The sequence below is a fragment of the Oryzias latipes genome, chromosome 7, assembly GCF_053564925.1.
Source record: "Oryzias latipes strain Hd-rR chromosome 7, Olatipes_Hd-rR_3.1".
NCBI classification, from domain to species: domain Eukaryota; kingdom Metazoa; phylum Chordata; class Actinopteri; order Beloniformes; family Adrianichthyidae; genus Oryzias; species Oryzias latipes.
In genome coordinates this window covers 12,171,243-12,182,675 of record NC_136243.1, presented here as the reverse complement: position 1 = coordinate 12,182,675, position 11,433 = coordinate 12,171,243, and the positions used below count along the sequence as shown (strand labels likewise).

Sequence of the window (11,433 nt, the reverse complement as noted above, 5' to 3'; positions counted from 1 at the left end):
GAGAAATAAAAAAAAATGAAATTTCTGTGGCTGTTTCTCTTATGAATGGGGTTCAAATCTGTAAACTGATCACTTCTCAATTTTCTATCTCAACCCCCTAAAGTTTTTTTCTTTTTACCTAAAACTGTCTTGAAATCCCACGAAAACATAATATTTTTTTCCCAGGGGCTACAGTTTCTTGTCTGTGTTCAGTTCAACCAACAGTTTAATGTGTTGATGTGCCCCCCTCACTGCTAGATGGACCTGTTTGGTATGGACCACAACAGTTTTCTCATCACACAAATGGTTGAGATGTTTTGACACATAAAATGTTCAGGTATCCCAACAAACACGGGATATGTTGATCCTCAAACGCACCTCCTTCTCAGATTTCTTGGACTCCACTAGGGGATGCCAATGGGCAATGGGCTTCCGTGGATACGCTAGCATTTCATTCCAGTGGTCCCTGCCGAGTCCTTCGGCTTGGCATCCGACCCGCATCACACCGATGATCTCATTGTGACCTACCCTGTGGGAACACACATACGAACAAGCAAACTTCGGATTCAACGTGACGTAGGACTTATACATGACAGTCCTTTGTGATCGAGCTGGTGAGGGGATGTCTTGACTGTTGACTAAAGGACTCTGAGACAGTTAACCTGTCTAACATGTAGAATAACTGTTTTATTTTTACTCCTAAAATGTACTAAATGTGTTGAACTTGGCCTTTAAACCTCAAAGTTGAGCTACTTTTATACCCTTGAGTAAACTAATGTGTAGAGTTTGACTTTCAACGTGTGGACTTTGATTCTGTCAGTTTTTGTCATAGCTGCTCCCTTTTCTTTTCTTTTCTTTTATTGTTATTAGAAAGCATTCTATTTCACTGTTTATGAAAGTCCTTAGTACACATTTGTACTTTTCAGTATTTCATAAGCAACCAATTACTTTCTCTAACAGCTCAGTGAGTATGTGTACTTATCCCAGAATTTATTATGAGTCCATAAAAAATTTTCCTCCATGAAATGTCGTCAAATTCGCCTCAGGCCTCCAGATTTACTGAACTGCAAATAGCTTCTAAAATGGGAAGACAGTAGCAGAATAAGGATGTTGTCTCTGATTTTTAAACGATCGTAAATCTTTCCGTTCATGCTGGGTGAATTTTATAACACAGATTTCATGTATCACAGACATACAGGTGAAGCAAACATGAGAATCAAAAATTGACGCATCAAGCTAAAGATTAAGCGGCAAATACCTATTAATGATATCATACCTGGACATCAGAATGAATTAATAGAACATATTTTCATTTAAAATGGGGATATACAGTTGAATAAAACATATTCTAGCCTAAGTTTCTGTAAAAAAATGTATTAGTAAATGTACCAAAGTACACACTGCTTTGCCAAAAATAGCAAGGATTATTCCTAAATAATATTTTGTTCTGCCCCTTTCCTCAAAATAAATGAACCGGAATGGTTTTTGTACGTACAAATCATAGTCCATGACAGAGATGTGCAGGCTGACGTGGTCCATGCTGTCCGGAGGGATGTCGAAGATGATGGCCTCATTGTAGGTGGGGTTCAGAGTGTTCTTTTTAATGCTCGTCTTCTTCTTTTTCAAACGCCTCCCATCACAGATCAGAGAAACTTTGACATAGGGGTCTGATGTTGATAGAACAAAGAATCAGGAACAATTAAATTAACAACAACAATAAAAAAAAAACAATAAAAATAATTGTTTAAAGGCTGTCGATTGCCTTTAAGCCGCAGCAGTAATGAACAAATTCAAAGCTGCTTCATATGAGGTGCGATTACGGTACAGGTACACACCAACAAGGACTTTGCAAGTTTAAGACGCCTTCAAGTGCAGCTATTAGTAATAGCTTAATTAAAAGAACCAAAAGGAAAAATGTTGTAAACCAAAGGGAATCAAAGAATTACCTATATTAAATGCAAAGATTGCGGAGAACAGTGTCAGCACCTCAACTACAAATTTTAAACCTATATAATAGTTCGTATGATATTTGATGCATGCATTTCATAGACCCCTATTTTATTATCACGATCCAAACTTTCCTTGAAAACTCGCTGTATATAACTTGGTCCATGTTTTCTGCCCTGTAGTTCTTCAGCATTCCACTAGGGGCAGTAGAATGTCCTTTGCTGTTCATTTCAAAATAGCTGCGTCCGTGAAATCAAAAACATAACGTTTTCAAAATTTTGTGGTGAGAAAAACTCGTCTTTTGTTATAAATTTTTTTAAACGACAACTTTCTGTATTGAACGTCAAATTTGGTAATAATTAATTATTTATAACACAGTTACACCATGTTAAAATGTGTGAATGAAATTTGAGACTGTAGGTAAATGGGGTGCTTTTTTCCCTGCAAACTCATCTCAAATATTTGCATCTTAAACAAACTCTGTTGTGAATAAAACTCATATCACCCGTTATATAACATATCTCATTATTTGAAGCTCAGAAAAAGAGGATGTTACAAACTTCTGTGGATTTCAACGAAGGGTTTAAAAAACATCTTAATTAAAAAAAAGACTTTTCTGTCAAGTCTTTAATGTAGTGAGCTGCAAAAGAAAAAAAACTCCAAAAGCATTCTTTTCTAGTTTCTGCTTTAAATATCATACCCCCAATTTCTATTTTTTTTTTTATCAAACTGATTGCAAAAAGAGACATAGAGAAGTGGTTTTATTTTGAAAGGCTCTTTTACGAAAACCAAGAAAAGAGATAATTTTATCCAGTCCAGTGAGACCAGAGAAAGAAATTTATGGTGCGATCAAATCCATCTTTACATTTATGGATCTGGCTTAGCGTGAATCTGTTAGCCTGTTTTGCTCTGAAACTGTGTTCAGGACTGTGCAGCTTATAAACCGTCCTTCTGTACCATCAAATTCCTCAAGTTAATAAAACAAAACTGACACCACATTGATTGTTTTTTTTAAGGTTTTAGTGTCTGTTTTAACAGAAAATAAACTCCCATTGCTTTTTTTAATTTGTTTTTTTATCTCCAAGTGTGTGTTTGTGCTTTTGCAGGGAAGCAACCCTGAAGGATCTGGCATCAATACCTACATAAAAGTGAGTCATCGCCTCGCACGAGCAGATTATGGCTGCCATAGAAAGCTTCCTGTGTGCAGATTTTAGTCTCAATCTGCCTCCGATGAATCACTCCGTGCGACACTCCCATTTTGGATCAATTTAAAAAAAGTTTTAAAAAAAGGCTTTTAATCTATAAGCAACAAAGAAAACATTCTTGGGCGATTTCAGTCTCCTTAACACAGAATAAGAAATATAGACAGAAGCTAATGTCCCCAAAACCCTGGAGATTTCAGATGTGAGTCACCGTAAATTTGTGAAAACCTCCACATTCGATCTGAATCTGGCTTAAACCCTGGCATTTAAAGCACCATAAATGTCACATTTTACAAGTGATATCCCAATTTCAGGATAAGGCTAGAAAAGTGGAATGGCAGCCTATAATAATAACACACTACCTTTACCTATTGGAAAGTGACAATATTTTAAAACTAAGTACCATAGATAATGGTCCTGGTTCTACAGAAACAGGGTTATAATCTCTTTCCAACTGAATATTGATTGTACATGAGAACTGGACTGAGTGACCCCTCCTCCCTCACAAAACAGGAAGTACCTGTTGGCTCCAAGACGCCAAACTCCCATAGACTTTTATCGAGAATATTTGTCATAGTAACCATTCTTGCCCTGCTGCCTTATTTTTTAGCATGTGCTCTGCTAATCTTTTTTAAAATATTTTTTTTTTCTGTAGTGCAAGCTATTGAAGGCATTGGCCAATCAGATGCCTCCATAAAAGCATGTGGTCTCAGGTCGAACTTTTGAAGCTTTGGTTGACAGATTATTCCCCGCCCACTTTCAAGTTGTAGGGGTGTTGAATTCCAACTAAATCCCTCCTGATTAGTGAGAGTGGTTGCCATAGAAACATTAACTCAGACAGGCTCAGACCAATCACTGCCTTCTGGGATCTGGAACCAACACTAAAACGAAAATGAAATTTCACAAAAACCACAACTTTTCTCACGTATTTTCATGCATGATCAATTTTCATCCATGCAATATGCTCAAAATATATATAGTGGCTGTGTGACATGGCCTTAAAGCTTTGGGGTTAAAGGATGATTATGTCCCTGTGGAGCCACAAATGCCCAACAACGCACCTGAATATCCGGTGATGTCCATGGCCTTCAGGTTCCTGCACTTGATGACGGTCAGTGTGAGTCTGCCGGCGGTGGGCAGGTAGCAAAGCGAGAACATGATCTCCCCGAGGTCGACGCTCTCCTACGGGATCACACATGTAATTACAGGCAACAATAACAACAAAAGAAGCCGCGCTCAAGCTCAGAGGCAGTCAGGTCATAGACGATAAATGGAGGATCTGTTTGTTTCTCAACTGCCTGTATTTCATTTGCAGAATGCTCTTTTCTCACCAACACAGCCCTGACGTTCACTGAAGCCAGGACTAGTTAGTATGATACCGGGTTACCTCTGGTGCCCTTCAACCACCAGCATGAAATTGAAGAAAATCAAAGGCTGATCCATCAATTATTTGCACAGTTGAGTCTGAGTGAGCTTGCAAAGAGAGAACCCTGCATATTGTTCCACACATAACAACAGAAACCAGCAGGCTTCTCTTCATACGTCCTGTATTGCTTCTTGTTGTCATTAATTAGACAGAACTAGTGGAGACAGACAGAAAGCAGCCAGGTTTGAACTTTCCACGTTGCAGGCTGTGATCGATTGCTGACACTTTACAAAAAAAAAGGGGCTCCAAGCTAATTAGCTTGACAACAAATGAGGAGCAGAAATGGAGAAGGCAGGTAGTTTGCTCATGGGTATGGTCAGATAATCTCTGATGAACAAATCATCAGGCAAATAGGAGACCTTAGGTGACGTCCTTTGGTAGATGATGATGGCAGGAGTTAATAGTGTTCCTAATGGACGAACCATTGAGGAGTTAAAACTAGGAGCACCTCGCCCCTCTTACTCCCTGCTGATCTGCACTGACGCATGCTCCAAGTTGGTTCCTACTTTGCAAAAAGTGAGAAACTTTAAGGGCAGGATAGATTTTTCTGGCCCGAACATGTTATAATTTGCAATACTCTCAAACTTAGGACCCTTTAGCTGTCCTTGTTGGGCTCTCCTACTGAAACTCACGTTTGTATTCTGACCACTGTACCAACAGCAACAAAGATATTACAAAAGGAGGAAAAGCACATGTAAAGGAGGAAAAAAATCTTGTTTCAAGGGCAAACTACTGAGGAAATGTAAAGAAGTATTTATGGAACCACACCTGGCACACAGGAAATTAGAGTTGCATTCCCAGGGTGGACAATGAGCTTAATCAAGTGTGGGTCCTTGGGCAAGACCCTATGTGCTACTGCCTAAGACAAGGGGGGGGCCCCCTGTGCCCCCAACCCAGATAGATCCCGGCTTTAGCTTTTCGCTAACCGTTAAATCAGTTAACCAAAAACCTGGTCACGTCCATCAAAAAGAGCTGTTTGGCTTCCTACCAATCTGGCCTTAAATGATATGAACCCGAGCACAGATGTTCTATAAACACTGATTTTGAAATGTTTACTCCTTCTGTTGGCATCAGTTCTGACCATAAGCTGTAAAAGAAGCACATGTGTGTGCTCATTTCACAAAATGTGGGTTGGCGTAAAACCCACTTTCTGTATTGCAAAGCAAATATGTATGTTATGTCATATTCAACTTAATTATGGAAGCACATTCTCAATTCTGCTCCACAAATGTCTGTTTCTCAGAAATTTAGTTACATTAAAAGAGAAAATAAAACGGCTTTCTATCAGAATGTTTTGTAAGAAAAAAAGAAAAAGAAATAATTCAGCAAAAGCAGATTAGCCTGTTTTACTATTTTACATTTTATTCCTCAAAGAAACGGCAAAAAAACAAAACAACCAAAAACAGCTCAAAGGCTTAAGTAAGATCTATCTTCTCTTTACAGACATTTGCGTAAAGGTCTATGCTAATAGTCTTAGGTGGAATGAGTGTCCTGTTATTTGCCCCATGATAGCTCTTAGGCCAGTCAACAGTATTATAGAGCCCCTGAGCCCTAATCAGCCTGCATTAGCTCACTGAGAACTTCCAAGATTGGCAAATCCCATCTATCTGTGCTCCACACAGTCTGGGCTCCCCACACGGCTGCAGTTGGGGTTGGACCGCTGTTTAGGATTTGGTTTGAAGGGTGTTAAAAAGCCTGATTGTTCCTGTTGAAAAATAGTTTTAGGCAGAAACACCTGTAAACATGGATTCATTACAGGGCTTCCATACAGAATATTAAAAAAAACAAAGCACACACACACACAGCATTGATCTGATCACAAAGAGCAAAAGACTTTAATGAACTTGTTCAAAACGCAATAATGTGCCAAATTGTGAGGTTAACCAAGGTCAACTGTTAGGTTAGAAGAACTGGGAGTGGTGGCAGAGCAAGATATTATCATTTTCTTCATAAACACGAGCACAGAGCTAAAATAAAAGGAATTTTATGATTTTATTGCACGTTTTTAAAATATGAGCCAGCATTGGAAATACTTGTTGGATTGTATTAGTGGCTTTAGTCCTGCAGCTGGTCTTTCGGGCACATTTTAGTCATGGGGATTTGAACTAAAAGACCTTTTTTGTTTTTCGATATGTTACAAGTGATGAGAGCAAAAAGTGGGTGTTGCTGTGTAATTTAATAAAACGTTTCACAATTTGGCTAATTGATGCAATGATTGATCCAAAAGGGTAAAATATAAATATGTAAAATGAGAAATATAATCTTTCCTCCTACTTATTTCGGAACATCAGTAGGAGAAAAAACAAACTTCCTGGTTGAATGAAAGTCAAAATGAAAAAACAAAAAAACAAAACAACTGCTACCCTTTTTTTTCCCCTCAAATATTTAATGCGTTAGGGGATCATGTGGAGGTAAATACCAAAAACAACACTTTGACATTTTAAGGTCCCACTCCGATCATCTTTTGATCTATTGAAAAAAATGTTGATTTCTAGGACATAGTTTCTGCAGAGCAGCAGGACTTCATTCGACTCTGAGTTTTGGGTGGGACTGTTGATATGGAGCAAGCCCGCCCCACTTCCACATACTCAAAAACTCCAAAGAAAAATGTGCACACTAACAACTTTTGATCACAGTGAAAGAAACCTTCCCCAAAAACAATGACATCACATGAGCCAAAACTTCAAAAGAAAAACAAAACAAAAAGAATGGAGCCAAAATCTCTTATGGGACTCAAATATATTTCAGAGTCCACTAACACAACCAAAAAAATTAAATGTTGGGGATATCCAAAGGAAGTTTTAAAGTCAAAATGGATGGCCACAGGGCCTTTGTGGCAGAGAGTGAAATTTGGCAATCTTGGCCATCATTTTTGCACAATACGGCAAAAGAAAATTTTTGTTAAGCAATCTTCAAAAAATTTCACACACACACACCTCCAGGCTGAGTCTACAACGACAACAGAAGTTTTGTTGAACTTTGACCTCGGGAAGAACCCGCTATCTTCCATCCATCCATCCATCCATCCATCCATCCATCCATCCATCCATCCATCCATCTTCCTCCGCTTATCTGGGACCGGGTCGCGGGGGCAGCAGACTAAGAAGAGATGCCCAGACTTCCCTCACCCCAGCCACTTCCTCCAGCTCCTCTGGGGGGACCCTGAGGTGTTCCCAGGCCAGCCGACAGACATAGTCTCTCAAACGTGTTCTGGGTCTTCCCCGGGGCCTCCGCCCAGTGGGACATGCCCGGAACACCTCTCCAGGGAAGCGTCCGGACTAGATGCCCGGGCCACCTTAACTGGCTCCTTTCAATGTGGAGGAGAAGCGGTTCATCTCCGAGCTCTCCGCGGGCGACCGAGCTTCTCACCCTATCTCTAAGGGAGCGCCCAGCCACCCTACGGAGGAAGCTCATTTCAGCCGCTTGAATTCGGGAGCTCGTTCTTTCGGTCATGACCCATAGCTGACCATAGGTGAGTTTTGGAACGAAGATTGACCGGTAAATTGAGAGCTTTGCTTTTTGGCTCAGCTCTCTCTTCACCACAATGGACCGATACAGCGACCGCATAACTACGGACGCCGCTCCGATCCGCCTGTGAATCTCACACTCCTGTCTTCCCTCACTCCTAAACAAGACCCCCAGATGTTTAAACTCCTCCACCTGGGGCAGGGACACTCCACCCACCGAGAGATGGCAAACTACCTTTCTCCGGTTGAGAACCATGGCCTCAGATTTAGCGGTGCTGACCTTCATCCCAGCCTCTTCACACTCGGCCGGAAACCGCCCCAATGCATGCTGGAGGTCCTGGCCCGATGAACCCAACAGGACAACATCATCTCCAAAGAGCAAAGAGGAAATCCTGTGGCCTCCAAACCACACCCCCTCCGGTCCCTGGCTGCGCCTAGAAATTCTGTCCATAAAAACTATGAACAGAACTGGTGATAAAGGGCAGCCCTGTCCAACGCGCAACGGGAACAGGTCTGACTTACTGCCGGCTATGCGAACCAAACTCTTACTCCGGTCATACAGAGACCAGACAGCCCTCAGTAAGGCATCCCGGACCACATACTCCTAGAGCATCCACCACAGGATACCACGTGGGACGCGGTCGAACGCCTTCTCCAAATCTACAAAACACATATGGACTGGATGAGCGAACTCCCACAATACCTCCAGCACCCTAAAGATGGTGTAGAGCTGGTCCACTGTTCCACGACCAGGACGGAAACCGCACTGTTGTTCCTGAATATATGATACGACTATCGGACGGACTCTCCTCTCCAGTACCCTGGAATAGACTTTCCCAGGGAGGCTGAGGAGTGTAATTGCCCTGTAGTTGGAACACACCGTCCAGTCCCCATTCTTAAAGAGGGGAACTACCACCCCTGTCTGCCATTCCCGTGGTACAGTTCCAGACTGCCATGCGATGCTGCACAGACGTGTCAGCCAAGACACTCCCACAGCATCCAGAGACTTGAAGTACTCAGGGCGGACTTCATCCACTCCTGGAGCCATGCCACTGAGGTAGTCAACGAGCTCCTCAGTGACTTCAGCTTGGGTAATAGACAGCCTCACCCCAAAGTCTTCATTCTGTGCTTCTTCAAAAGAAGGCGTGTCAGTGGTACTCCTTCCACCGCCTGACAATGTCCCCAGTCGAAGTCAACAGCCCCGCACCTGCACTGAAAACAGTGCCTGTAGAGAACTGCTTTCCCCTCCTGAGTCGCCGGATGGTTTGCCAGAATTTCTTCGAGGCCAACCGACAGTCCTTCTCCACGGCCTCACCGAACTCCTCCCAGGACCGGGGGAATATCTTGAATTCTTTTTTTTGTACCTTCTACAATTTTAACACCAAGGGATTTCAGTCTATTGCCTCATCACTCCTGGAGCATCTTTGAGAGGCTACTTGGGAAAAATGTTGGTTTTAAAATTGATAGATTTTGAACGCTGTTAGCGTGGTAAGCTTGCAAAAGTGGTGTTCCCCTACTGCTTGCATATTTTTTATCTGGCATGACATATCATCGCTCCATACTAGGACTGTGAGCATGGTGAACAAAAAAACCTCAGTTGCCAAGAAACCCCAAGATTTTCTTTTTCTTTTTTTTTTTAATTGCAAATACATGTTTGTCAACCACAGCCAACCAAAGCTAAAATGGTTGCTATGGAGATAAAATCTAAAGATAGGCCGCCATTTTGGAATTTTTAATTTTTTTTTTAATGTATTTTCAGCTCTGTCCAAAAGGGAAGAGTTAAGAGTAGCAGCCAAACAGGCCCAAAAGTGGGGTGGCGAAAGCGGGTATAGCACCCACGGGGCATACAACCCCGCTTGTGTCTTTACATCTACATTAAACCCTCCTCCTGTGACTTCCACTTCCTTCACTTGAAGCTTGCCCTGTGCGACAAGTATCCGATAAACTTGTCTTCGTGTCTGAGTTATGCAGACGTTGCAAGGACACCTGCTGAATCATCAAAGGCTGCGGAGGAGGAGGACGTTTCAAACCTAAATCTCCCCATTCTGTAAGTAACCAGTAATTATGCAAATATTTAGTCCAATCATTAGAGAGGCTTTGTTGTCATTCTGTTTACGTGATTAAAAAAGAAGCAAAGCGACAAAGACTTTCACTAATCGAGGCCACCAAAACGCAATCACACACAAAGACATGTTTCCATCTGTGTTGTTTGGGTTTGTTTTGATTTTTACACAATGGTTCCAGTATTGATTTGACCCAGAGCTTCCTGCTTTTAGCCTTCATTAAGCAGCACTGTGTCATACACGCTTCTCCACGGAACACCCCTTTGTATTCATATTGTTTTCTTTGCAGAACACTGAACTCCCCTGCCTCCAGCCCCCCACCGTCTGCTGCTTTCTTTATGGCACCCATCTTGGATTTAATGTGGGCAAAAGATTTTGTCATAAAATCATTGGGTTGGCTCAATTAAGCTAGCGTGCCAAGCCCGCCTCCTTTTTCTGCACACAAAGCAAGAAGGCTCACATTATTGAGTATCCCCTGAAGAAGTTCAACAGATAGAGTGGGAGGGGGGGACTCTGTGAAGGTGATGAAATAACAACAACTCTTGGACCCTTAATATGGAGCAAAGAAAAAAAAAACAAACAAACAGAAAATTACAGATATGATTATAAGTAACAGAAAGAACTTTGCTCCATCGCTGAGTTTGTGAAGCTGTCATTTTGCCAGTTAGCAGATTATGTAAATCAGTTTACAGACTCAGGAATGTAAGAAGTGCTGGCTCCTTATTATGAGGTGCCGTGTAGGACATTATTCAGAATTAGCATTCACATACACATGTGAAATCTCTCACACACACTAGTGAAATGCTTGTATACATACAACTGAAAATGTATTCATTCACATACACATGTGAAATCTCTCACATACACATGTGAAATCTCTCACATACACATGTGAAATGCTCTCACACACACTACTGAAAATGCTCTCACATACACATGTGAAATGCTCTCACACACACTACTGAAAATGCTCTCACATACACATGTGAAATGCTCTCACACACACTACTGAAAATGCTCTCACACACACTACTGAAAATGCTCTCACACACACTACTGAAAATGCTCTCACACACACTACTGAAAATGCTCTCACACACACTACTGAAAATGCTCTCACACACACTACTGAAAATGCTCTCACATACACATGTGAAAATGCTCTCACATACACATGTGAAATGCTCTCACACACACTACTGAAAATGCTCTCACACACACTACTGAAAATGCTCTCACACACACTACTGAAAATGCTCTCACACACACTACTGAAAATGCTCTCACACACAATACTGAAAATGCTCTCACATACACATGTGAAAATGCTCTCACATACACATGTGAAA

The 11,433-nt window shown here is 41.5% G+C and overlaps 1 protein-coding gene across 1 annotated transcript in view; it reads right to left on the bottom strand.

Annotated features, from left to right (window-relative positions):
* syt6a (synaptotagmin VIa) overlaps window positions 1–11,433 on the bottom strand; it is a 162,437-nt gene that overhangs the window by 6,800 nt on the left and 144,204 nt on the right. The window contains exons 4-6 of the mRNA XM_078950224.1: window positions 4,190–4,310; window positions 1,475–1,646; window positions 358–508 (exon numbers count right to left, since the gene is read on the bottom strand). Coding sequence (XP_078806350.1) covers window positions 358–508; window positions 1,475–1,646; window positions 4,190–4,310 — 444 coding nt within the window. The remainder of the gene's footprint in view (window positions 1–357; window positions 509–1,474; window positions 1,647–4,189; window positions 4,311–11,433) is intronic.